The sequence below is a fragment of the Callithrix jacchus genome, chromosome 12 (assembly GCF_049354715.1).
Source record: "Callithrix jacchus isolate 240 chromosome 12, calJac240_pri, whole genome shotgun sequence".
In the NCBI taxonomy this organism is placed as follows: Eukaryota; Metazoa; Chordata; class Mammalia; order Primates; family Cebidae; genus Callithrix; species Callithrix jacchus.
In genome coordinates, this window is record NC_133513.1 from 6742251 (window position 1) to 6769861 (window position 27611).

Here is a 27611-nt window from a genome sequence, read left to right on the forward strand (position 1 = left end):
TGAGACACTGCGCCTGGCCCTGTCTTCATAGAGTGCCAATGCTGGCTGAATGAGAGGCAGGATCTGGCCCTTGCCTTGCTCCTGACGTTGGATTCTGTCCCCTCCCTCTCACTTGATCCCAGCCCTGTGTCGTACTCCATTCCTTCCCACTGTCAAGCTTTTGTATATGCCATTACTCCTACCTGGAACCGGAGCATCCTACCCCTCACACTTTGCCTGGCTGCCTATTAGTTGTATTTCAAGTCCTGGCATAGCTGTCACTTCCTCAAAAAAACCCCTTTCCTAAGCTGGGTGCAGTGGCTCAGGCCTGTAATCCCAGTACTTTGGGAGGCTGAGGCAGGTGGATCACTTGAGGTCAGGAATTCGAGACCAGCCTGGCCAACAAGGTGAAACCCTATTCTACTAATAATACAAAAATTAGCTGAGCAAGGTAGTACACACCTGCAATCCCAGCTACCCGGGAGGCTGAGGCAGGAGACTTGCTTGAACTTGGGAAGCAGAGATTGCAATGAGCTGAGATCATGCCACTGTAAACTGCAGCCTGGGCGACAGAGCAAGACTCCATCTCACTAAAAAACAAAACGAAATAGCCAGGCGAGGTGGCTCTCACCTGTAATCCCAGCACTTTGGGAGGCTGAGGAGGGTGGATCACGAGGTCAAGAGACGAGACCCTCCAGGCCAGCATAGTGAAATACCATCTCTACAAAAAATACAAAAATTAGCTGGGTTTGGTGGCATGCACCTGTAGTCCCAGCTACTTGGGAGACTGAGGCAGGAGAATCACTTGAACCCAGGAGGTGGAGGTTGCAGTGAGCTGAGATCACACTCCAGCCTGATGACAGAGCGAGACTCCGTCTCAGAAAAAAACAACAACTCTTTCCCTGACTTGCCTGCCAGTAGTATCAATTGCACCTCAATCTGTTCTCCCAGAGCACATACCACTTTGGCTCATTGCAGCCAATGAGAAATGATATACTTGTTAACTTTTATAGTGTCTATTTCCTCACCTGCCTGCAGCCTCCGTGTCTAGCTTGCTCTACCATTTGATGTCTGTTGCCTGGTTCATCGCCTGTCACATAGTGGCTGCATGATAAATATTTGTTGAATACATCAATGAATCGGCCAGGCATGATAGCTCACGCCTGTGATCCCAGCACTTTGGGAGGGCAAAGTGGGCAGACTGCTTGAGGTCAGGAGTTTGAGACCAGCCTTGCCAACATGGTGAAACCCCGTCTCTACTAAAAATACAAAAATTATCCAGGCATGGTTGTGGGCGCCTGTAATCCCAGCTACTCGGGAGGCTGAGGAAGGAGAACAACTTGAACCCGGGAGGCGGAGGTTACAGTGAGCCGAGATCATACGTGATCATGCCACTGCACTCCAGCCTGGGTAATAGAGTGACTCTGTCTCAATACATACATGAAAAAAATCAATCAAGATGTTGATGAAGGAACTTGGACCAAATCAGGAAGGGCCTGTCTTCCAGCTGGGTGTGGGTAAGCACAGAAAAATATTGATGAAAGGGCTTTGGGGACACCTTGAGTGCACAGCTCTGTTGAGAAGAGTTAATGAAACATCCAGCTTAGGCTGGGCAAGGTGGCTCACGGTTATAATCCCAGCACTTTGGGAGGCTGAGGCGGGTAGATTACAAGGTCAACAGATCAAGACCATCCTGGCCAACATGGTGAAACCCATCTTTACTAAAAATACAAAAATTAGCTGGCATGGTGGCATGTACCTGTAATCCCAGTTACTTGAGAAGCTGAGGCAGGAGAATCACCTGTAATCGAGAATCACTTAAACCCAGGAGGCAGTGGTTGCAATGAGCTGAGATTGCACTACTGCACTCCAGCCTAGCGACAGAGAGAGTCCATCTCAAAAAGAAAGAAAGAAAGAAACATCCAGCTGGTGGAAACTACTGCTCTCGCCCAGGCTCCATAGGGAGGATGTGCTGTTAGTGTTATTTTTAGTGGGAATAGCTGACCCTCAGGACTCTCCCTTTCTCCCTGCAAACAGGGAGGGCAGTCTGTTGAATGCAGTGTTGGCACAGGTATGCATGTCCTGTACATGAGTTATGTGATTTAATAGAAAGAAATATAAAGGAAGAGAGATCACAATGCGTGAGGGTTCTTCAGGCCCATCCATCTGGGTGCAAGAGCCTGGCAATATGGCACTCTGGAGCATGCCTCTCTGGAGGCAGGTAAGAGCGGTGGCCTGGCTCAGTTCCAGCTGTGCCACTCACCTACTGTGCAGCCTCATTAGGGTACTTCGTTTCTCTGAGCCTCACTTTCCTGTTTTGTAAATTGGGAATGGAAGTATACATAGAATCGACATCAGATAATTGTGTTTTTTTGTTTGCTTTTTTTTGAAATGGAGTTTCACTCTGTCACCCAGGCTGGAGTGCAGTGGTGTGATCTCTGCTTACTGCAACCTCCGCCTCCCAGGTTCAAGTGATTCTCCCACCTCAGCCTCCTGAGTAACTGGGATTACAGGCATGCACCACCATACCCGGCTAATTTTTATATTTTTAGTAGAGACACGGTTTTGCCATGTTGGCCAAGCTGGTCTCAAACTCCTGACCTCAGGTGATCTGTCCGCCTTGGCTTGCCAAAGGGCTGGGATTACAAGTGTGAACCACTGTGCACGGCCAGATAATTGTTGTTATTATTATTATTATTATTTTGTAGACAGAGTCTCGCTCTGTCACCCACGCTGGAGTGCAGTGGTACAATCTTGGCTTACTGTAACCGCCACCTCCCAGGTTCAAGTGATTCTCCTGCCTCAGTCTCCTGAGTAGCTGGGATTACAGGTGCGCACCAGCATGCTCAGCTAATTTTCTGTATTTTTTTTAGTAGAGATGAGGTTTCACCATGTTGGCCAGGCTGGTTGTAAACCCCTGACCTCAAGTGATACGCCTGACTCAGCCTCCCAAAGTGCTGGGATTACAAGCATGAGCTGCTGTGCCTGGCCTATTTTTAATTGTTTTTATTTTATTTTATCATTATTATTATTTTTTGTGACGGAGTCTCACTCTGTCACCCAGGTTGGAGTGCAGTGGTGCGATCTCGGTTCACTTCAAACTGCCTCCCAGGTTCAAGCAATTCTGCTGCCTCAGCCTCCCGAGTAGTTGGGATTACAGGCATGTGCCACCATGCCTGGCTAATGTTTTTGTATTTTTAGTAGAGACAGGGTTTCACCATATTGGCCAGGCTGGTATTTTTTATTTTAAAAAAATGTTTATTCTTTTTAGAGATAGAATCTCGCTGTCACCCAGGCTGAAGTGCAGTGGCATGATAATGGCTCACTGCAGCCTCTACCTCCCAGGCTCAAGCTATGCTCCTGCCTCCACCTCCACAGTAGCTGTGACTACAGGGGTGTGCCATCACACCTGGCTAATTTCTAAATTTTTGGTAGAGACAGGGCCATGACATGTTGCCCAGTCTGGTCTGGAACTCCTGGGTGCAGGGTATCGTCTGCCTCGGCCTCCCAAAGTGTTAGGATTACAGGCATGAGCCACCACGCCCAGCTAACATCAAAGAATTAGATAAGAGAACATGCACAGAGCCTTCAGAATGATGCCTGTCACATAATAAGTGCTCAGTAAATGTGGATCTTGCTTGTGGGCGGGGAGATTTAATCAGTCTCCTCCAAGACCTGGACCCTCCTCATAATCACACAAGGCTCTCGGCTGCCATACTCATTTAGCGTCCCAAGATCCTCAGCAAGAGGAAGGCTGAGGCCAGGTGTGGTGGCTTAAGCCTGTAATCCCAACACTTTGGGAGGTGAATCACTTGAAGCCAGGAGTTTGAGAGCAGCCTGGCCAACGTGGTAAAACCCCGTCTCTACTAAAAATACAAAAACCTGCCAGGTGTAATGGTGCATGCCTGTAATCCCAGCTACTGGGGAGGCTGAGGCACAAGAATTGCTTTGAACATGGGAGGCAGAGGCTGTAGTGAGCTGAGATAGTGCCACTTCTCTCCAGACTGGGCAACAGAACAAGAAAAAAAAAAAAAAAAAAAAAAAAGGAAGACTGGATCCTGGTCTCTGGCCTCTGGAAGGGTCTAAGAAGCATTTCCAGGCCAGGCATGGTGGCTCATGCCCGTAATCCCAGTACTTTGGGAGGCTGAGGCAGGCAGATCACCTCAGGTTGGGAGTTCCACACCAGCCTGAGCAACATGGAGAAACCCCTGCTCTACTTAAAATACAGAAAATTAGCTGAGCATGCTGGTGCGCACCTGTAATCCCAGCTACTCAGGAAGCTGAGGCAGGAGAATTGCTTGAACCTGGTGGGTGGAGGCTGTTGTGAGCTGAGATCCCACCCTTGCACTCCAGCCTGGGCAACAAAAGCGAAACTCTGTCTCAAAAACAAAGCAGCATTTCCATGTGGACTGTAGTGAATTGACCATCTGAGACTTAGTCTGCCCTGCCCTCCCTAGCTGCTTTCTTGGTACAGCAGGCTTGACTTGTGAAATCACCTCCTCAGAATCCAAGTTCCTCAATTGAAAAGTAGGTAAAAAGAGATCTATTTGCAGAGATGTGTGTGAGTCAAAAGCCAGGGAACACCTTGCACACTGCCAGGTTTTCATCCTCAGCGCGATTCTTGCAATCTTGCCCCCAGCGCATTTTATGTGGCCCTCTCTCTGTGCTTCAGTTTCCCCGTGTGTAAAATGGGGAGAGTCTACTGCCTTCCGTGGGGGCTGTAAAGTGATGTTTTTAAACTAACTGTTTTGGACGTGGGGCCGGAGAGATGTCTCGAATTCTGGCCAAGGCCAAAGCAGGTGCTTCGCTTCCTCGGTGTACGCCCTACAGGTGGGCTCCGCGTAGCAGGTGCTGCTGCGCCCTCTGCCGGTCGGGGCGGGAGACAAAAACGGGGGAGTAGGGAGAATTACAGCGACTCGGGGAGCTATTTCAGAGGGGGCAAGTGGAAGGCGCTAAGCGAACAGATAATGAAATGACTAAAAGTTAATATGTTAGTGCACCGCTTGGAACGCAGAGGGAAGGACCATTTGCGGTGCAGTTGGTGCTTCCTTCCCTCTGAATTTAGGTCCATTTGGTTTGTTCCGGAGTGCTTATGAACACGTCAGAGGGCCTGGGAACGGAGCGTCCTGGGAAATACAGTTTCCAGACGGGCTTCCCGCGCCGCTTCCCGGCGCCCTCAGCGGCGAGAGGACTCCATTTCCCGACGTGCCCCGTGCCCGGGAGGCGGAGGGCCGCTGTGGCGTTGGGCCCCTGGCCGAGCCGGGGGTGGGGGCTCGAGGCGCCTCCGCGGCCGTGGACAAGCGTCCGTGCGGCCTGGTCCGGGCCATGTCCGTGTGAGGACCCCGCTGCTGCCACCGCCGTCCCCGTTCTGGCCCCGGCCCCATCCCCGGCCCGGCAGCGCCGCGCACCATGGGCTCCATTCTCAGCCGTCGCATCGCGGGGGTGGAGGACATCGACATCCAGGCGAACTCGGCCTATCGCTACCCCCCGAAGTCCGGTGAGCGCCCCGTCCCGGGCGCGTTCGGCGGGGCGCGGGCTGGAACGCTGGCCCGGCGGGCGCGGGGGCGGGAAGCTGGGGGCGGGGCGCACTACTCGGCCCCCTCTTCTTGTTCCTCCCCAGAGCCTTCGCGCGGCCCCTTAGCCCCGCGGTCCCGAGCTTTAGGCGTGGCTGGGGACCCCGGAGGAACCTGCCCCAGCCGTGTCCAGCACTGCCACTGCACGGCTGGGGTGACCTTGGGGCAGTCCCTACGCCCCGGGCGCCTCAGCTCGGTCCTCGCAGGGGAGCTCCTGGGGGAAGCCCTGAGGGCGGGGCGGGGTGCTGAGCCCGGGTCCCCGAGCTTCGCTCCTGCCTAGAAAGGACTCATTGTCGTCAGATTGACCTCACCACGGGGCCGGTTTTCGCTTTCTTTGGTGGCTTGGTGTGAAGGCCAAGCCAGTGGTTTGGGCACTTTCCCACCCATCAAGACGGAGGCTCTTGGTGTGTGTGGGTGGGGGGAGTGGGACTGGGCCCAAGGAGATGATTAGAATTGATGGAGAGGGGCCAGGGTCCTTGCTGAGAGGACCCACCCGTTACTCAGGTCTCTGTTTTATGGCTGAGGGACTTAGGTCACCAAGGAGGAAGTGACTGTCAAGGTTTCAGCTGGATGGAAGCACAGTTGGGAATCAGGACCAGATATGGGGCTCCCAGGCAGCCTTGTTCCCCGCTCTCTTCCTGTCTCTAGTTGACTGAGAACGTCTGGCTCCAGATTCTCACCCTCCATCTCCTCCCGTGATCATTTGTGGTGGAAAGGAGAAGAGGAAGAGGAGCGAGACCTTGGGTGTCATGGGGACATCCAGATTGGGTCCTCAGATCCTGGTTTCTCATGTGATCTGTGTCCCCCAGTCTCCTGGATATCTCTGGACACTCACGGGTCAGAGTTCTCTGAGTGTGGGCCAGGTCCACAGAGGGGAGGACCGTTAGACATGCCAGACCCTGCCTTGGACCCACCGGGACCTGAGAGGCTGCATTTTCAACCCATTCCCCACTTGAGTTTTATGTCCACTCAAGTTTAAAAAATTTCTCTTCTTTGTTGCTGTTTAGAGTAAATAAACCGTGTGTGTGTGTGTGTGTGTGTGTATACAGTTTATATGTATACACACACACACACACACACATAAAGGAACAAACAAAAAACTGCTCTGCCCAGGTTTTGTAAGGTGTGACAAGGTGAAGATCTGGGGCCACTGGTTGAAGTGAGGGGAACCAGCACAGTTTGGGGGCACCCTGAAGGGGACGGATTCAGAGCTGGACAGAACATACTGTTGCCTGCCTGCTGGAGAGAGCACAGCTATATCCCAGGCCCAGTAGCAGGGTAGCCTAGCCTCTAGGTGGTTCGGCCCTAGGGTTTCCCTGGAAGTTCCGAGGGCTGATGGCCCCATGTCCGATGGAGCAGTTTGCTGTTGTCCTCTTCCACCTCTGATGTTCTTCCAGTATGTCCCTGGTTGAGTGACCTTGGTTGAGGTTGCTTAAACCCCTGGATCCTGATTTCCTCATCTGTAAAATGGGCTGGTGCTTATACAGCCCTCAGAACCACGCCTGGCTCAGAAGTCCCTGCCAAATGCTAACTGCTATAATTGCTCATAATGGAGGCTAGGTGACTGGCGAATGACCCTAATCGTAGTAAGGAGTGGCATGACAGAGATATCAAAAAGTTGAGTGGCACTTTCTGTCAAGGGACCTGAGCTCTCTTGATGTCCCTTCACTTGGGCTGGGCAAAATGACACATACGTGGCATTGACAGCCCACTTCTGGATCCCACTGTGGCTGAAATGTCATTGCTAATCACTCGTGGCCCTCCTTCCCACTGAACATCCGTCATAGAACACCCGAGTCGGCCACTATTAATTGGTTGGCACTGGCACACAGGAGAAACCCATCGGCTGTCTGGGTCATGCTGCCAGTGCCAGCAGTGTCTGGGCCAGTCCGGTCCACAAGTCCTCTCCAGCTGTGCTTTTTTCCATTTTCTTCTCCATCCATTCCTGGGACCCTGCAGACTTTGTGCTTCTCTTTATTCCTCTCTCCTGGTCCTTTGCTGGGAGCAAGGGTTTTAGGACCCTGGCCCTTGCCTTGGTGCCCCTACTGGTTTCCTAGACTCCCCTCCTCTCTCTCCTTAACGAGAACCCCGTAAGGTCAAGGGTCGGAGGCAGACTGGGGGCGGTGGAGATGTTTGAAATGGTTTTGGGGGTTGCCCCCATGGACCTTTCAGTCACCTGATGAGAAAGGTTTCTTTTCAAATCTCTGTCAATGTTGTTGGTTATGTCAAGGAGCAAGAATCACTGGTGCTAATGCGTGTACTTTTAATACCGAACACTCCAGTTTTCTGAATGGAACTTTCAGCATGTTCTGCTGCAGTGCTCAGCTCAAATTTAATATTTGCTTTGTCTTCACTGTATTTTACCCTTCATGGCTTTATTGAGGTGTAGTTCATGGCCCACACAGCTCATCCGTTGTAAGCAGGATTTGATGCTTTTTAGTTAATTTATAGAATCGCACAGTCGTCACCACAGTTACAGACATTTCCTTCATAAAAGTTTCCTTCCATCTGTTTGCAAAGTCCCTACCCCAACCACTCCCTTCAGCCCATGAGTGATCTGCTTTCTTTCTTCCTTTTTTTTTTTTCTTGAGACGGAGTCTTGCTGGAGTGAAGTGGCGTGATCTTGGCTCACTGCAAACTCTGCCTCCCAGGTTCAGGTAATTCTCCTGCCTCAACCTCCTGACTAGCTGGGACTACAGGCACATGCCACCATGCCTGGCTAATTTTTGTATTTTTTATAGAGACGGGGTTTTACCATTTTGACCAGGATGGTCTCGATCTCCTGACCTTGTGATCCACCTGCCTCAGCCTCCCAAAGTGCTGAGATTACAGGCATGAGCCACGGCACCTGGCCCTGCTTTCTTTTTCCTTCTTTCTTTCTGTTTTTTTTTTTTTTTTTAGATATAGTCTCCCTCTTGTCACGCAGGCTGGAGAGCAGTGGTGGGATCTCGACTCACTGCAATTTCCGCCTCCTCATTTCAGGTGATCATTCCTCCTCAGCCTCTGAGTAGCTAGGATTACAGGTACCTGCCACCACGCCCGGTTAATTTTTGTATTTTTAATAGAGGCAGGGTTTTCATCATGTTGGCCAGGCCAGTCTTGAACTCCTGACCTCAGGTGATCCACCAGCCTCAGCCTCCCAAAATGTTGGGATTACAGGCGTGAGTCACCGAGTAATCTTTCTGTTTGTATATGTCTATGTGTGTGTGAAAAATGTCTATTTGAGTCTTTTGTCGAATTTTTTAAAACTGGATTGTTTATCTTATGGAGTTGTAACAAAGAGTTCTTTATGTGTTCTGGATAGGATTCCTGTATCAGTCATGTGATGTGTAAATATTTTCTCCAGTCTGGCTTGTCTTTTAATTTTCTTTTTCTTCTTTTTTTAAGAGGGAGTCTCTCTCTGTCGCTCCGGCTGGAGTGCAGTGGCGCAACCTTGGCTTACTTCAACCTCCGCCTCCCCGGTTCTAGCAATTCTGCCTCAGCCTCCCTAATAGCTGTGACTACAGGCGTGCACGACCACACCTGGCTAATTTTTGTATTTTTAGTAGAGATAGGGTTTCACCATATTGGCCAGCTTGGTCTTGAACTCCTAACCTCAGGTGATCTGTCCATCTCAGCTTCCCAAAGCGCTGGGATTACATTGTGAGCCACCATGCCCAGCATGTTTTTTTAATGGTGTTTCTTTTGAAGAGTAAAAGTTTTGAATTTTGATGAAGTCAAATTTATTGCTTTTTTTTTTTTTTTTTGAGATGAAATCTTGCCCTGTTACATAGGCTGGAGTGCAATGGCGTGATCCTGGCTCACTGCAACTTCTGCCTCCTGAGTTCAAGGGATTCTCCTGCCTCAGCCTCCCGAATAGGTGGGATTACAGGTATGTGCCACCACGCCTGGCTAACTTTTTATATCTTTAGTAGAGATGGGGTTTCACCATGTTGGCCAGGCTGGTCTCGAACTCCTGGTCTCGTGATCTTCCCGCCTTGGCCTCCCAAAGTGCTGGGATTACAGGTGTGAGCCACTGGGCCTGGCTTTTTTGGTTTTTTTCTTAAGACTCAGTCTCACTCTTGTCCACGAGGCTGGAGTGCAGTGGCTTGATCTTGGCTCACTGCAGCCTCTGCCTCCTGGGTTCAAGCAGTCCTGCCTCAGCCTCCCACATAGCTGGGATTACAGATGCTCGCCACCACGCCCTGCTAATTTTTGTATTTTTAGTAGAGATGGGGTTTCATGGTATTTTGACCAGGCTGGTCTTGAACTCCTGACCTCAGGTGATCCACCTGCCTTGGCCTCTCAAAGTGCTGGGATTACAGGTGTGAGCCACCTCGCCCAGCCTAATTTATTGCTTTTTAAGCGAATGATTCTTTTGGAGTTATGTTTAAGAAATCTTGGCTGGGCGCGGTGGCTCACGCCTGTAATCCCAGCACTTTGAGAGGCTGAGGCAGCTGGATCACCTGAGGTCAGGAGTTCAAGACCAGCCTGGCCAACATAGTGAAACTCTGTCTCTACTAAGAATACAAAAAAATTACCTAAGCATAGTGGTGAGTGCTTGTAATCCCAGCTACTTAGAAGGCTGAGGTAGGAGAATTGCTCGAACCAATGGGTTGGAGGTTGCAGTGAGTCGAGATCATGCCACTGTGTTCTAGCCTGGCGACAGAGTGAGACTCAGTCTCAAAAAAAAAAAAAAAAAGAAATCTTGGCTGGGTGGGTGTGGAGGCCCACTCCTGTAAGCCCAGCATTTTGAGAGGTAAGGTGGACAGATCACCTCAGGTCAGGAGTTCGAGACCAGCCTGGTCAACATGGTGAAACCCTGTCTCTACTGAAAATACAAAAAATTAGCAGGACACTGTGGTGTACGCTTGTAATTCCAGCTACTTGGGAGGCTGAGGCAGGAGAATCGCTTGAACCTGGGAGGTGGAGGTTGGGTTGCAGTGAGCAGAGATCGAGCCACTGCACTGCAGCCTGGGCAACAGAGTGAGGCTCCCAAAAGAGAAGAAAAAGAAAGAAAAGAATCTTTGCCTATGTCAAGGTCACAAAGATTTTCTCCTTTTTTTTTTTTTTTGTAGAAGTGTTACAGATTTAGGTCTTTGATCCATTTTGAGTTAATTTTTTTTTTTTTTTTTTTTTTTGAGACAGAGTCTTGCTTGCTCTGTTGTTCAGGCTGGAGTGTGGTGGTGCGATCGCAGTTCGCGCTAGCCTAAACTTCCCACCTCAGGTGATTCTTCCAACTCAACCTCGCAAGTAGCTGGGTTTTCCCAGCTATGAGTTTGTACCACCATGCCCAGCAAATTTTTTTTTTTTTTTGAGATAAAGTCTTGCTCTATTGCCCAGGCTGGAGTGCAGTGGTGCTATCTCGGCTCACTGCAACCTCTGTCTCCTAGGTTCAAGCGATTCTCCTGCCTCAGCCTCCTGAGTAGCTGGGATTACAGGCGTGTGCCACCATGCCTGGTTAATTCTTTTTTTTTTTTTTTTTTTTTGAGATGGAGTCTCGCTCTGTTCCCCAGGCTGGAGTGCAGTGGCGCGATCTTGGCTCACTGCAACCCCTGCCTCCTGGGTTAAAGTGAGTCTCCTGCCTCAGCCTTGCGAGTAGCTGAGACTACAGGTGCGTGCCACCACACCCAGCTGATTTTTTTGTATTTTTAGTAGAGACAGGGTTTTACCATGTTGGCCAGAATGATCTCGATCTCTTGACCTCGTGGTCTGCCTGGCTCCCAGAGGCTGGGATTACAAGTGTGAGCCCCCGCACCCAGCTGTTCTTTTTTAATAACAGCTTTGTTGAGATCTAATTCACAGCACATAAGTCACACTGAAAGGGTCCAGCTGGAGGTTCTTAGTATACTTGTGTTGTGCAGCCTTCTCCACTGTCTAGTTCCATCTTCATCACACCAAAAAGAAACCCGGTGCCCATGAAACAGTCATTCTAGGTGAGGCGTGGTGGCTGACATCTGTAATCCCAGCAATTTGGGAGGCCAAGACTGGCAGATTACTTGAGTTCAGGAGTTTGAGACCAGCCTGGGCAACACAGCGAAACCTTGTCTCTACAAAAAATCCAAAATTTATCAGCGTGTGGTGGTGTGCACCTTTAGTTCCAGCTACTTGGTGGGCTGAGGTGGGAGGATTGCTTGAGCTCAGGATATCCAGGCTGCAATGAGCCATGATTGCCCCACTGCACTCCAGCCTGGGCAACAGAATAAGACTCTGTCTCTAAAGAATAAATTAATAAAATTTGGCCGGGCACAGTGGCTCATGCCTATAATCCTAGCACTTTGGGAGGCCAAGGCGGGTGGACCACTTAAGGTCAAGAGTTTGAGAGCAGCCTGGTCAACATGGTAAAACCCCATCTCTACTAAAAATACAATAAATTAGCTGGACGTGGTAGCAGCTGCCTGCAATCCCAGCTATTCAGGAGGCTGAGGCAAGAGAATTGCTTGAACCAGAAGCAGAGGTTGCAGTGAGCTGAGATCACGCCATTGCATTGCAGCCTGGGTGGTGAGGCCACATTCTAATTATTTAAAAAGTTAATACAATTTTTTTTAAAAGGGCTTGAGTTTCATAGTAGGGTACATTCAAAGGTAAAAGCAATCCTAACAGGCTGTGAAAATTGCACCTGCTGTGGGGGGCAACCCTGTAGGGGTGTGGTGGGAGGAGCACAGGCTTCAGAGTCCTGGGCTGACAGTAGCCCCAGCTCTGCCAGTGGCTTCCTCAGGGGCCTTGGCCATTCATCAGCTCAGTGGCGCCCCATGTTCCCTGGCTGAACCCTGGGGGCCACCTCTGATACCCTGGGCCCCTTTCATGTCTGGCTGCCAGTCCATGTGAGCCAGCAGGGAGGGACAGACCCTGGCCCTCGTCCAGCCCGGCTTTTGTTTCTCATGATGCCCGGAAGTTTTCTGGAAAATGTTCTGTATTTCCTGGATGACCCTGGAGCGGTGACCTCTCCTGCCTGCCCACTTCCCAGACCCAGTGCCGCCTGGGTCCCACGTTGCCTGGCTTTCTCCATGCCCTTCCCCTGTGTCCTGTGAGGCTGTCCAGCTTTGTTCTTGCTTTGGGGTCATCTTGTCCAGTGGAGGATGGTGTGGTGCACCATCCCTGCAGTGCCTGACTTGTGCTCACTGGACAGCTGTGGAACTGCCCGGAGTTCAGCCCCTGCCTGTACCCGAGGAGGGGCCTGTGTCCCTCTGCTTGTTTGCAGAAAAGCCAACCTGGAGCATTGTTGGGGGGGGTGGTCACTTAATCCTGAATGAGCATTCTGTCATTTGCCTTTCCATAGAACGGGGGAAAGAAGCAAGAGGTTTGAGGAGTGACTGAAATCAAGACCTGAGGCTGTGAGAAGTCCTTTCATCCAGCTTGCTCTGGGGACTTGGGTCCTCCTACCTGGTCTTGGGTGTGGGGCCTCAGGCAGGCCTGGCATCCCTGAGGTGGGCAGAAAGTTGCATTAGCTCCCCAGGGGTCAGCACTGGCACCACTGCTCACATACCCGAAGCTTTCTTCCAGCAGGGCCCCTACCCCGCGGAACAGACACTCTGTGATGTCTCTGAGAGCCCAGACTCCCAGGGAACCTTCTGGGGAATCAAAAGAAAGGAAAGATTGCTTCAGTGCTTTGGGGGAAAAAAGTGTGTATGTACACATACTGTACATAGACATTTAAAATTGGGGGCTGGGGGCCGGGTGTGGTGGCTCATGCCAGCAATCCCAGCACTTTGGCTGAGGCCAAGGCAGGCAGATCACTTCAGGTTGGGAGTTTGAGACCAGCCTGGCCAACATGGTGAAACTGCCGTCTCTACTAAAAATAAAAGAAAGAAAATTAGGCAGGTGTGGTGGTGTGCACCTGTAATCCCAGGAACTCAGGTTAGGGTTGAGGTGGGAGAATCTCTTGAACACAAGAGGCCGAGGTTGCCGTGAACCAAGATCGCACCACTTCACTCCAGCCTGGGTGACAGCTAGACCGTGTCTCTACAGCAATAGATTAATCAAGTAAATGAAAAATAATAAATTGAGGCATTTATTTATTTATTTAGAGATGGAGTCTTACTCTGTCGCCCAGGCTGGAGTGCCGTGGCGTGATCTTGGCTCACTGCAACCTCCGCCTCCTGGGTTCAAGTAGTTCTCTGCCTCAGCTTCTTGAGTAGCTGGAATTATAGACGACTGACACCATGCCCAGGAAATTTTTTGTATTTTTAGTAGAGGTGGGGTTTCTTTTTCTCTTTCTTTTTTTTTTAATAGATGGGGTTTCACCATGTTGGTCAGGCTGGTCTTGAACTGACCTCAGGTGATCCACCCGCCTTGGCCTCCAAAGTGCTTGGATTACAGGCGTGAGCCACCACGCCCGGCCAAGATGGGGTTTCACTATCTTGGCCAGGCTAGTCTTGAATTCCTAACCTTGTGATCCACCCGCCTTGGCCTCCCAAAGAGCTGGGACTACAGGCATGACCACCACGCCCAATCTATGTATTTATTTTTTTTCAGACGGTCTCACTCTGTCACCCAAGCTGGAGTGCAGTGGTGAGAGCTCGGTTCTCTTCAGCCTCAGCCTCCCAGGTTCATGCAGTTTTCCTACCTCAGCCTTTGGAGTAGCTGGGATCACAGGCGTGAGCCACTGGGCCTGGCCAAGGCTACCATACTTCTAGGAAATATACAGCTCATCAACATGCAGTTTGATAAATGATCACAAAGTGAACACCTTGAGAAAAATAGAGCAGTACCGGCTCCCAGAGGCCCCCATTGTCCCCTTCTGAACAATTTGCCTCCCCCTTCTTCCCTGGTAACCCCCTCCTGACTTCCACCCTGGGCAAGTTCTGCTTGGGTTTCAACTTGAGAGAACTGGAGGAGAAGCTCTTCTTGCTCCACCTCGGGATGAGATGGGATGCAATGCCCTGGCGGGGTCTGTGAGCAATGAGTGATCACTGCTGATCACTCATTGTGTGATCAGCAATATCTGCTGTGGGACCCTCCAGAGTCCAGGTGCTGCCCGGGGCGAGGCGCTGGGGAGCAATTCTGCTGGGGACATCCTTGTGTCTGACAGTGGTGCCTTGAGTCTGATCTCTTTGGGTGCATTTGTATGCCTGGATGTGGACTTGCTGGGGCCCTTGGGTGCGTTCAGCCTTAGTAGATTTTAAACTTTTCTGAGTGAGCTAATTTGCATTTCTATAGGCAAGAACACAGGTGCTGGTCTCTGCGTTCACACTGGTACTAGGTAGGGTGAGTGGTGCGTGCTGTTTTTAATTTTTTTTCTTTCAGCTTCACCTTGGATTTCTCATTGTACTTTTTCCTGATGACCAGTGCGGTTGAGAGCCTTTCTGTATGAGAATTGGCCATCTGTTTCTCATCCGCCTGTTGAAGTGCCTGCTGAAGCCTTTTACACATTAAAACAATTGAGTAGCCAGGTGCGGTGGCTCACACCTGTAATTCCAGCACTTTGGGAGGCCGAGGCAGTTTGATCACCTTAAGTTAGGAGTTCGAGACCAGCCTGGCCAACATGGCGAAATGCCATCTCTACTAAAAAGACAAAAATTAGTTGGGTGTGGTGTTGGGCACCTGTAATCCTAGCTCCTGGGGAGGCTGAAGGCAGGAGAATTGCTTGAACCCCGGAGGCAGAGGTTGCAGTGAGCAGAGATGGTGCCACACTGTACTCCAGCCTAGGTGACAGAGCGAGACTCTGTCACACACACACAAAAAAAGAGTTATCTTTTTTAATTTTTATTGGTTTATAGGAGCTCTTTCCTAAGTGCTTTTTATTATGGTTTTAATTCTTTGGAAATTGGCCATCTCAGTGCCGTTTATGGAAGCCAGCCTCGGGAAGAAACGGAGTGTAGTGAAGTCTCGGAGGGAAGTCCCAGGAACTTCAGTGGAAAAGGAGAAGTGGAAGCTGTGAGAATCCAGAGCCCATGTTTGGCTCCAGCCTCAGCACCATCCTGCTGTCCTGCAGAGCGCCCTGGCTGTTCTGGCACGCACAAGGCCGTCGCTGCCCACCAGGCTGGTCAAGGACCAAGTGCTGCCGTTGTCCCTGGTCCCATTCCACAGAAGGGAGAATCCGGATGGCCCAGCTTGCTGGTGTCTACCTTGGAGCCAAACTGCCCCTGTCTAGGGGTGGGGACCACCTTGAGGGTAGTGGAGGCTATTTCCAGAAAAGGGATGTGTTGGCTGGGGCGGACACACCCCCATCAAAAAAGGTAGCTACAGCTTATGCCACGTCAGTGCACCAGTGTTTCCATGTAGTCAAAGTTGTCCTCAGCTTTGTGTTCCACACTGGGAGTCAGAGCCCTGTATTTAATATGGTATCATGTTTACATATGGGAGGTCGAAAAGGAACGTCTAGCAAGGGTGTTCTCATCTGCTGGAGGCTCCTTCGTGTAAATGGGCTTTTTTTTAATCCTCAGGACACCCTGAATTTTGGGTGGCCCTCTCATCTCACGTGTGCAGATAAAGAAATCAAGGCCGGGCCTGGTGGCTCACGCCTATAATCCCAGCACTTTGGGAGGCGGGTGGATCACGAGGTCAGGAGTTTGAGACCAGCCTGGCCAACATGGTGAACCCCCATGCCTACTAAAAATACAAAAAAATTAGCTGGATGTGGTGGCAGGCACCAGTAATCCCAGCTACGCTGGAGGCTGAGGCCAGAGAATCGCTTGAATCCGGGAAGTGGAGGTTGCAGTGAGCCAAGATTGTGCCGCTGCACTCCAGCCCAGGCAACAGTGTGCAACTCCGTATGCAAAAAAAAAAAAAAAAAAAAAATGGAAATCAAGATCCCAGCCCATGTTGACTTCCCTAGCTGGGTGGGGGATTAGTAGCGGACAGGGAAGCATGGTGGCATGGTGGGCCCAGGGGGATCAATGTGTGGGTGATAAAGCTGCCACCCCCTCTGGCCTCCAACCTGGTGGGGGTATCCTGGGACCTGATCTGCTGCAGGTTTGGCTCAACTGAGGTTTATTGGCAATACATCAGCTGATTTTGTGAGACTGGTAACCAGGAACACCTGTTCTGTTAGACCATGAGCAGAATTTTCAGCAGGTGGAATCAGTAAGCTGTTCGGAGCCCCTGCAGACGCCTCGTGGCCTTGCCACTCCCACTTCCTCAGGTGGGGATGATCGCTGAGGCAGCCCAAGTGAAGTCCGCCCGTGGTGTCTCGGGTGCCCGGGCTGCTATGGTTCTTAGGAGTCAGGCATTCCTTCGCGTGGCTGAGAATGCAGGCTCTGGAGCCCGCATGGGGGTCCCAGTGAGAACATCCCTCCCTGGTTGTGTGGCCTGCGAAGGTCACTCAGCCTCACTGGGCCTCAGTTTCCCTGACTGTCAGACACCAGTAACAACGGCATCTGCTTTCATACATTAGGTGAGTGTTCATCCAGCTCTTATGGTGTGGAGGGTGGAGGTCATGAGGATATGGGACCGTGTTGTTGTAGATGATGCCTGCTCTTGGGCAGGGGAGGGCAGAGTGAGCCAACCGGTACATGAGAAAAAGCGGTGACACTATGAGGAGAGTGGCAGTGGGAGCTTTGACAACAAGCTGGCAGGCAGCCTGCAGGGTGGTCCAGGCTGGCCTCATCATGGCATCCCAAGGAGGGAATAGCCCAGGCCGGGAAGGTGGGGGTGGTAGTGGGTAGGCAGGTGGAATCTGGTCTTCAGAGCAGGGAGCTTGGCTGTGGCCTTTAGGTCAGTGTGCGGCGACTTTCACTTTTGGAGATCATTGGGCTGGGGGAATCTGGAAGGTGAGGAGGAAGCCTGGGTTACCTGGAATGGGACAGGCAGGACATTTGTCACCCAGGCCTCCTTATGACTTGGGCTTCCTGTCCCCATAGCACAGCTTCCGCCCCCTTGGTCGGGGATGGGGAGGAGCGTCTGCCTATGGATGCACACGTGGTCTCCGTGTTGGGGGTGCAGAGGAAAGGCCTTTCTGCTGAGATCTGAGTCTGTCCTGTTTTTATCAGGGGTGTCCCAGGGTTGGTGGGTTTGGAGGCAAATGCTTTTCAAGGGTCCAGACCAGGAACCTCTGACCCGGTGGGCCCCGAACTCTATTCTGATTAACATGGGTCAGACTTTTTCCCTGAAAACTGAGTGCTGAGTTCAGACACAGGCAGGTGGTGCAGGTGTTTACAGGCAGAACAGCAAGGCCCCACTTGACCCTCCGCCCCTCCATGCCCTCCACAGCTCTGACGGTGGTTTGCTGTGGCTCCTCTGCTCGGTTGAATCCATCTGTGCTCGTAGATGCCTGTGCTTCGATTTTCACCTGTGTTCTCAGCAGGCCTTCCCGTGTCCCGGGCCTCCCGCCCTTTCAAGGTTCGCTCGTTTCAGTGATAATGTTCCTGTTTTCCTCTCGTAAATGTCTGGTGGCCTTCACTGTACACTGTGTACCACCAGATGTTGACAAGGTGCAACAGACAAAAGGAGTCACAGAAGGCTTCTTAACTCTTGGCCTGTGTAGAAGGAACGGGGCTGTCCCCTTCCCTGGCCATCCCTGAGACAGCCTCTGACCTGTGGCCTTATGGTTTTGGTTTTTCTCAGCTGTAAAGGGTGACAAACACAGGTATTCCTCCCACCTGGAGGCTTGTGTGTAGGGATCGGGACTGCAGGAAGCTCTGGAGGCCTCCCAAGGAAGGGCTTGTGCAGTCTGCATTTCTGTGCTGTTCCCTCCCTTTCCACGTCACCCAGACACCCGCAAGCCACCCAGAGTATGAATCCCTTGGTTAGGGAGGCAGGGACTTGCTGGGCTCCAGACCCCCTGGGGGTGCCAGAAAACCAGGGGAGAAGGATGCCTTTGTTTTAGCCATGTTTGAGGATGGCCCTGGAGGCCCTGAGGCCCTGGGTCCTTGAGCGTGTTGGTTCCCTGTAGCTGGGATTTCCAGGATAGCCTTGGGCTCCTGTGGCATCTCTGGGGCCCTTTGAGCCCACAGGGAGATTTTCGGCCATTCTGCTGGGGAAGCCCTTTGCGTGTGGCTCTTTGTGTGTGAACAGTGCCCATTGTCACTGGTGATGACACCACTGACTGCTGTCCTCGTGGACCCAGGCTGCAGGAGGGAAGGTGCCCGGCATGGAGACTGAGACTCAAGCGGGCTCCGGAGTCGGGGTGTGAGCCACAGCTCCCCCACTCAGGAGCTTGGGGCCTTCGCTGAGCTTCGCTTCCTGCATGGAAGGTGGGGGCTGTGTCTGGCCCTCTCTCCTTGGTGCCAATGGGAAGGGGGTACTGGCCTCAGTTCGTGTGGAGGGAGAGCCGCATGGGTGCAGGTCCACCTGCATTCTTTCACCTCCACGGCTGCCTTCTTGCTTCTCGCTCTAGGTCTCCTTTTTCCCCCATCCCCTTGGCAGCCTCCTCTTGATCCTGAATTGGTGCACACACAAACATACGTAGCACATGGACACACACACACCACCTTACACGTGCATGTCATTCTTGAGGCAAAAGAAAAGGATGGCCTGGCCCCTCACACTTCCCCAGACCTGGTCCCTTCCTCCTGCCCCTAGGGACCTAGGGTCTCCGTCCTGCGTTTCTTTTCCATGCGTGAATACCCATGCGTGAGCGACAGGATTCATTTTTGATTTTTTTTTTTTTTTTTTTTTTTTGATACAGTCACTCTATTGCTTGGGCTGGAGTGCAGTGGCGCAATCATAGCTCACTGCAACCTCAAATTCCATGGTCCTCCTGCCTCAGCCCCTTGAGTGGCTGGAACTACAGGTGCACATCACTGTGCCTGGCTCCTTTTTGCATTTTTTTGTAGAGACGAGGTCTTGCCGTGTTGCCCAGGCTAGTCTGAAACTCCTGGCTTCAAGCCTCTGCCCCGCCTCAGCCTCCCAAAGTGCTGGGATTACAGGTGTGGCCACTGCACCAGGCCCTGGATTCTCTGTGAGGAGTTTCTCGTTCTTCCTAGCTGGTCTCTCCTAGAGGTGTGAGACCCTGCTCCTGACTGCTGGGGTGTGGGTCCTTCCTGTAACCCTGCCCTGTGAGTTATGCATTTCCCTATCCTTGAACATGTGACTTGGTTCGAATTATTTTATTTTTTTAGACATTTTTGCTCTGTTGCCCAGGCTGGAGTGCAGTGGTGTGCACTGCAACCTCCGCCTTCCGGTTTCAAGTGATTCTCCTGTCTCAGCCTCCTGAGTAGCTGGGATTACAGGCGCATGCCACCACGCCCAGCTAGTATTTGTATTTTTAGTAGGGACAGAGTGTCATCATGTTGGTCAGGCTGGTCTCGAACTCCTGACCTCTGTCTGACCTCAAGTGATCTGCCTTCCCTGGCCTCCCAAAGTGCTGGGATTACGGGCGTGAGCCACTGTACCCAGTGAATTTTTTTTTTTGGATACAGGGTCTAGTCCTGTTTCCTAGGCTGTAGCGCAGTGGCTTAATCCCGGTTCACTGCAGCCTTGACCTCCCTAGCTCAGGAGATCCTCACACCTCAGCCTCCCGAGTAGTTTGGACTGTAAGTGTGCACCACCATGCCAGCGTTTTTTTTGTTTTTTTTTTTTTTTTTTTGAGAGAGTCCTACTCTGTCACCCAGGCTGGAATACAATGGCACAATAATCTTGGCTCACTGCACCTTCCATCTCCTGGGTTCAAGTGATTCTTGTGCCTCAGGCTCCTGACTATCTGGTACAGGCACATGCCACTATGCCCAGCTAACTTTGTTATTGCTTGAATTTTTAATGCTTGAAAATCTCGTATTGATTGTATTGTGTCTGCAACCAAAATATGCATACCAGTTGAAATTAAAATTTAAAAAAATTGCTGGGTGTGGTGGCTCATGCCTTGAATCCCAGCACTTTGGAAGGCTGAGGCGGCCAGATCATGAGGTCAGGAGTTTGAGACCAGCCTGAGCGACATGGTGAAACCCTGTCTCTACTAAAAATGCAAAAATTAGCTGGGCGTGGTGGCGCATGCCTGTAATCCCAGCTACTCAGGAGGCTGAGGCAAGAGAATTGCTTGAACCCAGAAGGTGGAGGCTGCAGTGAGCCTAGTTCACGCCATTGCACTCCAGCCTGGGTAACAGAGCGAGAGATTCAGTCTCAAAAAAAAAACAAAAAGGAATTAAAAAAATTTTTACAGCATCATAAGCTGTGAGATTTTTTTTGTGATTTGATTGGGCATTACTGATACCCAGTTGATCAAACAAATATTCCAGTTTTAAATCAGTAACAAGTAGAAATACTAAAAAGCAGTGGAAATACATCCCTTGAGAAGATGGGTACCTTTTCTTCCTGGTTATTTCATGCATCCACAGTTGGACATAAGCTATTGCTAAAACGATACCGATCTCAGCCTCAATTCTCGTTCTCTCTCCCCCTCTCTTTTTCTTTTTCTTTCTTTTGAGACAGAGTCTTGCTCTGACACCCAGACCAGATTAGAGTGCAGTGGTGCGATCTCGGCTCACTGCAACCTCTGCCTCGCAGGTTCAAGGGATTCTCCTTCCTCAGCCTCCTGATTAGCTGGGATTACAGGTGTGCACCACCACACTTGGCTAATTTTTGTGTTTTTAGTAGAGACAGGGTTTCACCATGTTGGTCATGTTGGTCTCGAACTCCTGACTTCAGGTGATAAGCCCACCTTGGCCTCCCAAAGTGCTGGGATTACTGGTGTGAGCCACTGCGTGCCCTGCCCCTCAATTCTAGTTCTGTGTTTTAAGTTGAAAAACCTTGATAATATAAATTAGATACAAATTAACAAGATTTTATATAACAATAGCATCTAGTTCCAAGTTACCAAAAACTGATGTAAAAGCTTAGTGTAAAAAATTAATGATTCATCACCTGACAACTTAAGTTCTTCTGGTTCTCAACAGGTTTTACTGAGGTGAAATTCACATTTCATCAGGGTCACTGTTTTACAGTGCACCAGTCAGTGATTTTTAGAATATGAAAAATCTAGCATTTAATTTTTCACATATTCGGACTTGCAGCCATCATGTTGATCTGATTCTAGAACATGGTTCCAGTTTCGTGATATTGCCACTATTGCTTTAACAGACACCCTCGTTCCTTGTCTCCAATCTTATAATTTTTCTTGTTTTACAGTAATGCATGTTAACTGTAGAAAACTTTAAAATGACAAAGGAAAAAATTATTACCTGTGCAAGTGTTTCAGTTTGTAGCATTTGTTCTTCTGAAGCTATTTATTTATATATATGTATGTGCATATGTGTGTGTGTGTGTGTGTGTGTGTATATATATATAGAGAGAGAGAGTGTGTGTGTGTGTGTGTGTGTGTCAGGGTCTTGCTCTGTTGCTCAGGCTGGAGTGCAGTGGCCTGATCATGGCTCACTGCAGCCTTGAACTCTTGGGCTCAAGCAATCTTCCTACCTCAGTGAGTGTCCTAAATAGCTGGGACTATAGGCGTTTGCCCCCAGGGCCAGCTAGTTTTTTTAAAAGTTTTGTAGAGACAGGGTCTCCCTATGTTGCCCAGGCTGGTCTTGAACTCCTGGGCTCAAGCAGTCTTCCTGCCTTGATCTCCCAGAATGCCCAGGCATGAACCAGCGGCCCAGCTCAGTAACTTCCTCTGAAGTTACGGAAGCCTAAAACTACATACAGTAAGATCTTAGAGCCTCCCACCTAAAACACCAGGCCAAAAAGTGCTGTGGAGATGAATAGGCCAGAAAAGGGAGTGGGGAGATGGGTCAGCAAGCAGGGGTGTGGGGGGTTTGGCAGGTTATAAAAGGGGTGGTCAGAGGCCGAGGCGGGTGGATCACCTGAGGTTGGGAGCTTGAGACCAGCCTGACCAACATGGAGAAACCCATCTCTTCTAAAAATACCCGGGCGTGGTGGCTCAAGCCTGTAATCCCAGCTACTCGGGAGGCTGAGGCAGGAGAATTGCTTGAACCCGGGAGGTGGGGGTTGTGGTGAATTGAGATTGTGGCACTGCCCTCCAGCCTAGGCAAGAAGAGCAAAACTCCGTCTCAAAAAAAAAAAAAAGGAAAGAAAAAAGTGGCGTGGGGGAGGTGGTCAGAAGAGGCCTTGTGGAGAGGAGGGCAGCCTGAGGTGGAGCCGGAGCTCCAGGGAGGAGCTGAGGACTCCAGGGCGCCGAGGTGTGAGCAGGCAGGGGCTGGCAGGGTGGCCTCGTCTGGGGCCTCACAGACTGCAGGGAGGAGACTGGGACGCCGGGCAGGGCTTCGAGAGCAGTGGGTCGGGAAACAAACTTGGGGCTCGGGGTGTGGGGAGACTGGCGAGTGGGCGTAGTCACAGGGCAGACAGTGCCAGAGGCTTTAACCACAGCCGTGGCTGTAGAAATGAACTCCAATTGGGAGCCAGGAGAGGAGAATGACAGTCACGTGGACCACGTCTCAGATTCAACATCTGTTTCTGGGTGACTCCTTCAGAATTTAGCAGCTTAACACAGCGCTTACCTTACTGTGTGGTCGGGGTTGGGAGTGGCTCTGGCTGACCGTCACTCCTGAGTCCTCAGTCAGGCTGTGGGCGCGGTGGCTCACGCCTGCAATCCCTGCACTTTGGGAGCCAAAGGTGGGAGGTTACTTGAGCCCAGGAGTTTGGGACCAGCCTGGGTAACACAGTGAGACCCCATGTCTACAAAAAATAAACAAAAATTAGCCAGGCGTTGTGGTACACACCCATGGTCCCAGCTACTCAAGCGGCTGAGGCAGGAGGATTGTTCGAGCTCAGGAGGTCCAGGGCTGCCCTGAGCAGTGATCATGCCACTGATCCTTGGTGATGGAGCAAGACCCTGTCTCAAAAAAAGCTGTGGGCGAACTGTGGTCATCTGAGGGCTTGCCTGGGCTTGGAGGGGCTGCCTCCTGGCTCATATAGTTTCGGCATGCTGGTGTTGGCTCTAGAGGGAGGCCTCGGGTCCTCACCACGTGGACCTCCCCATGGGGGTGCATGGGTGTCCTCACAGCATGGTGGCAGCTTCCCCCAGAGGCTTAGAAGCCGCACACCATCATTTTCATGCAGTCTCGCTGGTCACCTGGTCAGCCCTGTTCAGGGTGGGTGCAGTCTACCCAGAGACATGTTGGCCAGAAGGTGAGATGTACGGGGGGCCCTCGCGGAGGCTGGCTGCTTCGCTCATCTTCTGCCTACAGAGAGGAAGCTCAGGGGGCTTCTTGGACACAAAGTGGTTGTGTCTTGAAGGTGCCTGGGAGGAGGTTGTAGCAGGAGACTTCTGGGCCAGGGAATTGTCTTCTCCGTGGGGCCATGGAGTGCCCAGTGCCTCGGCCTGGAAGCCCTCGCAGGGACAAGCTTGGATCCTGAGTCTCCCTCCAGACTAAGGCTGCCCGGCCTCTCTGGACCCCACCTCACTTTACATCAGCACTGCGGGGAGCCTGGAAGGATGGGGGCTGGTTATTGCTAAGGGTGCCCCTGACAGTGGGTCATGGGCCGGTCGGCAGGGTCACCAGGATTCTCACACCCTTTCGCCGTGTTGCTGTGGCCCTCGTCTGCCTGCGGCTAGTGCGGGGGGTTCCCAGCAGCTGGGTCCTTCATGTGGTTTTCATCAACACGGTACACATTTTGGAGGAGCAGGCAGGTGGCTCTGAGCCGGGCCCTCCCTGAGCCCTGATCCATGACTTGGGCTTAAGGTTGGATGAGCTGAAGGACAACCAAGACTGAGCCTGGCGTCCAGATACCACTGTGTCCTGAGGCACTGTGTGTGCTGCCCCACGGGCTGTGTGGAGAATGTCACCTTCAACGATGCCATGTATTAAAGTGCACTGAAGCTTTCAATGTGTTGGGAGTGTATGCAAGGCCCAATGTGTTGGGAGTGTATGCAGGGAGTGGGGAAGGCGTCCTGGGCTCACCTGTACTACAGTTACTCTTTCTTTTGATTTAAAAACACCGTGTGGGCTTTGTTCCGCCCCTCTGCTCTGCCCCACTTTCCCCGGCAGCCTCGTGGACATGTCCTTCCACAGCATTCTCTGTGAACTCACAGTTGCGTTGTGCACATCTCAGTGTGTGCAGTGACCCCTGAGAAGATAATCTTGCAGTGTGTGAACTTGTTTTCTTTAACAAATACTCTGACTGTCGCTCCATGTCAGTGTGTATAGATCAACTTGGTTCCAGCAGCTGCGTGGCAGTGCGTGAAATCAGGTGTCACACTTGCTGGAGTAGCTGCCGCTTGGTTCCTGCTTTCTGGCTGCCGGCTGTCAGTGGGTCCTGTTCTGCATGGTGGGTTCGGTGGGGCTGCGGCTCCTGCCCATTGTTCTGCACCCGGCTCTGGGCTGCCTCTTGGGAGGAGACTCCCCGACTTATCGTCGGGGCTCAGCTGGCCTTGGTGGCTGTGGCTGAGCCAACTGTAACTGGTGCTGTGGTTCTCAGGAAGGACACAGACCATGCAGGGCCTAAGGGTCGCAGAATTCTCTCTGGGGGCCCTGGGAAGGACCAACCTGGCTTCACGTGGGGATTCTCAGAGGGCATAGGGATTCTGGGGCCCCTAGTGCGAATTCTGAGAATTCCCAGAAGTCCCTGCAACAGGTGAGACTGAGGACCACATAGTCTGAGCATCCCTGAAATCCACAGGCCCCGTGTCCACCTGCGCCCTCCTCTCAGGGGCTCTTCCCCATGTCCACCTGCGCCCTCCTCTCAGGGGCTCTTCCCCATGTCCACCTGCACCCTCCTCAGGGGCTCTTCCCCACGATCACCTGCGCCCTCCTCTCAGGGGCTCTTCCCCATGTCCACCTGCGCCCTCCTCTCAGGGGCTCTTCCCCACGATCACCTGCGCCCTCCTCTCAGGGGCTCTTCCCCATGTCCACCTGCGCCCTCCTCTCAGGGGCTCTTCCCCATGTACACCTGCGCCCTCCTCTCAGGGGCTCTTCCCCATGTCCACCTGCGCCCTCCTCTCAGGGGCTCTTCCCCATGTCCACCTGCGCCCTCCTCTCAGGGGCTCTTCCCCATGGCCACCTGTGCCCTCTCTCAGGGGCTCTTCCCCATGTCCACCTGCGCCCTCCTCTCAGGGGCTCTTCCCCATGGCCACCTGTGCCCTCCTCTCAGGGGCTCTTCCCCATGGCCACCTGCGCTCCCCTCAGGGGCTCTTCCCTATGGCCTCTTGGGCCCTCCTCTCAGTCCTGCTCTTCCCTGTGGTTACCTGGTCTGTCCACTCAGTGATTCTTTGCTGTGGTCACCTGTGCCATCCCCTCAGAGACTGTGTGGTCACCTGGGCCCTCCCCTAGGGGGCTCTGTGGTCACCTGGGTCCTGCTCTTATGAGCGCTATGTCATGGTCACGTGGGCCCTCCTCTCGGGGGCTCTTGGTCACCTCGGTCCTCGTTTCAGGGGCTCTATGCCATGGTCACCTGGGTCCTCCTCTTGGGGGCTTGTTGTCATCTGGCTCCTCTTCTTGGGGGCTTTTCCTGGTGGTCACCTGCACCTGCCTTTCGGGCTATGTGCTGGAGAGAAACAGGGCTGGATTTGGGCGTCAGGCCAGGAAACCAGGGAGATGCCATGCTCTCAGCGTTCCTTGCCAGGGCTGTGAGCACAGGTGTCTGAGGCTGCCCAGCTGTCCATCCCCTCCTCATGGGAGAAACGCAGATCTCGTGCCTAAGTTTGGCAGGGTCGTGAGGGGTGCCGCTTCCAGCCTCCCGCCCTCATATGGGAGTCCGACTGAATGAACTAGCCCAGATCCATGGAGACTTCTAATGGGCTTGGTGCTGACATGGGAAGTACACAGGGCTCAGATTTGGGGGTAGGGGGACTTAGTCTGGGCTCAGGGAATGTGTAAGGATTTCTTGGGAAGGCTGTGACACATGACCTCTGACTGTGGCTTGAAACGGCAGAAATGTATTCTCACCATCATGGAGACACATGTCAGAAACTGAGGTCTCAGCAGGGCCACGGTCCCTGTAGACGCTGGGGGAGGACTCTTGCTTACCTCTCCCCACTTCTGGAGCCCCAGGCGCTGCTTGTCATCTTGGGCTGTGGGTACATCAGCCCAGTCTTTGCCTCCGCTTTCCCTTGGCCCTCCCTTCATGTGAGTCTGTGTCCAAGTCTCCCTCTCCTTTCTTCTATTTAGAACCAGTCACTGGATTTAGAGCCCCTCAATCCAGCATGATCTTAACTTGATTATCTCTGGAAAGAGCCTATTTCCAAATAAGCTGGTGATCTTCCCCATGATAAGGAGTGGGTGTGGGGTAGGACCCGAACTTGTCTTCATAGGGAACACAGCTCAGGCCCCTATAGAAGGAAGCCGTGTTGGAGCTGGGAGCTGGGCGATGGGCTGTGAGCAGTGAGGAGCTGTCCAGGGAAGGGTGCTGAGGCTGGCGGCGTGCGGAGGCCAGGAGGCCACCTCGGAAGGTCCGAGGCTGGGTGGCTGGGGCAGAGAGTGCGAGCGACGCCCACTAGCCTGGCTGCACCTGTCAGGTGGAGCCTTTCTTAGGGCTTGGTTTGTTGGCCGTCAGATGTTCCAGCTGGGCTGTATTCAGCCTCAGAGTTTATAACTGTGTTTCTGGGCCAGGTGCGGTGGCTTGTACCTGTAATCCCAGCACTTCAGGAGTCTGAGGTGAGCAAATCACGAGATCAGGAGTTGGAGACCAGGCTGGTCAACCTGGTAGAACCCCGTCTCCACTACGAATACAAAAATTAGCCTGGCATGGTGGTACACACCTGTAATTTCAGCTACTCAGGAGGCTGAGGCAGGAGAATCACTTGAACCCAGGAGGTGGAGGTTGCGGTGAGTGGAGATCGCACCACTGCACACCAGCATGGTTGACCGAGCAAGACTCCGTCTCAAAAAATCTGTCATCACGTTTCCATTTGTAAACAGGAAACTACTTTGCTTCGCACTTTTTCATGGGAGGAGAGAAATTCGACACCCCTCACCCTGAAGGTTACCTCTTTGGAGAAAACATGGATCTGAACTTCCTGGGCAGCCGCCCGGTCCAGGTGGGTGTGGACAGGGCTGGCTTGTGGAGCTTAGGTTGAGGGGAGGCCCCTGTCCCCAGCGGTCTGCATCCCAGCATGAGGGCAGACAGGCACTAAATCACCCCTAAACAGGGCAGAGCTCCTGGCAGGATTCCAGTTGAGCTTGGGTGTGGGCATGTGACCTGGATGGGTTGTGTTCTGGCGCTGTCCCTTAGAGGGCAGACGGCCCCGGGCAGGTCACTGAGAAGCAGAGCAGCCATATTGAACTGGTATGTTTGGGCTGCAGGGGCTGCAGA

At 52.1% G+C, this 27611-nt stretch overlaps 1 protein-coding gene across 12 annotated transcripts in view; it reads left to right on the forward strand.

Annotated features, from left to right (window-relative positions):
- Window positions 1-5246: 5246 nt before the first annotated feature.
- MGRN1 (mahogunin ring finger 1) overlaps window positions 5247-27611 on the forward strand; it is a 66043-nt gene continuing 43678 nt past the window's right edge. For all 12 annotated transcript variants that reach the window (XR_004731683.3, XR_013524559.1, XR_013524558.1 and 9 more), the window contains exons 1-2: window positions 5247-5476; window positions 27218-27336. Coding sequence is in view for 8 of the 12 variants with exons in the window: in XM_035266838.3 (XP_035122729.1) it covers window positions 5389-5476; window positions 27218-27336 (207 nt within the window). In the remaining 4 variants the exon portion in view is untranslated. The remainder of the gene's footprint in view (window positions 5477-27217; window positions 27337-27611) is intronic.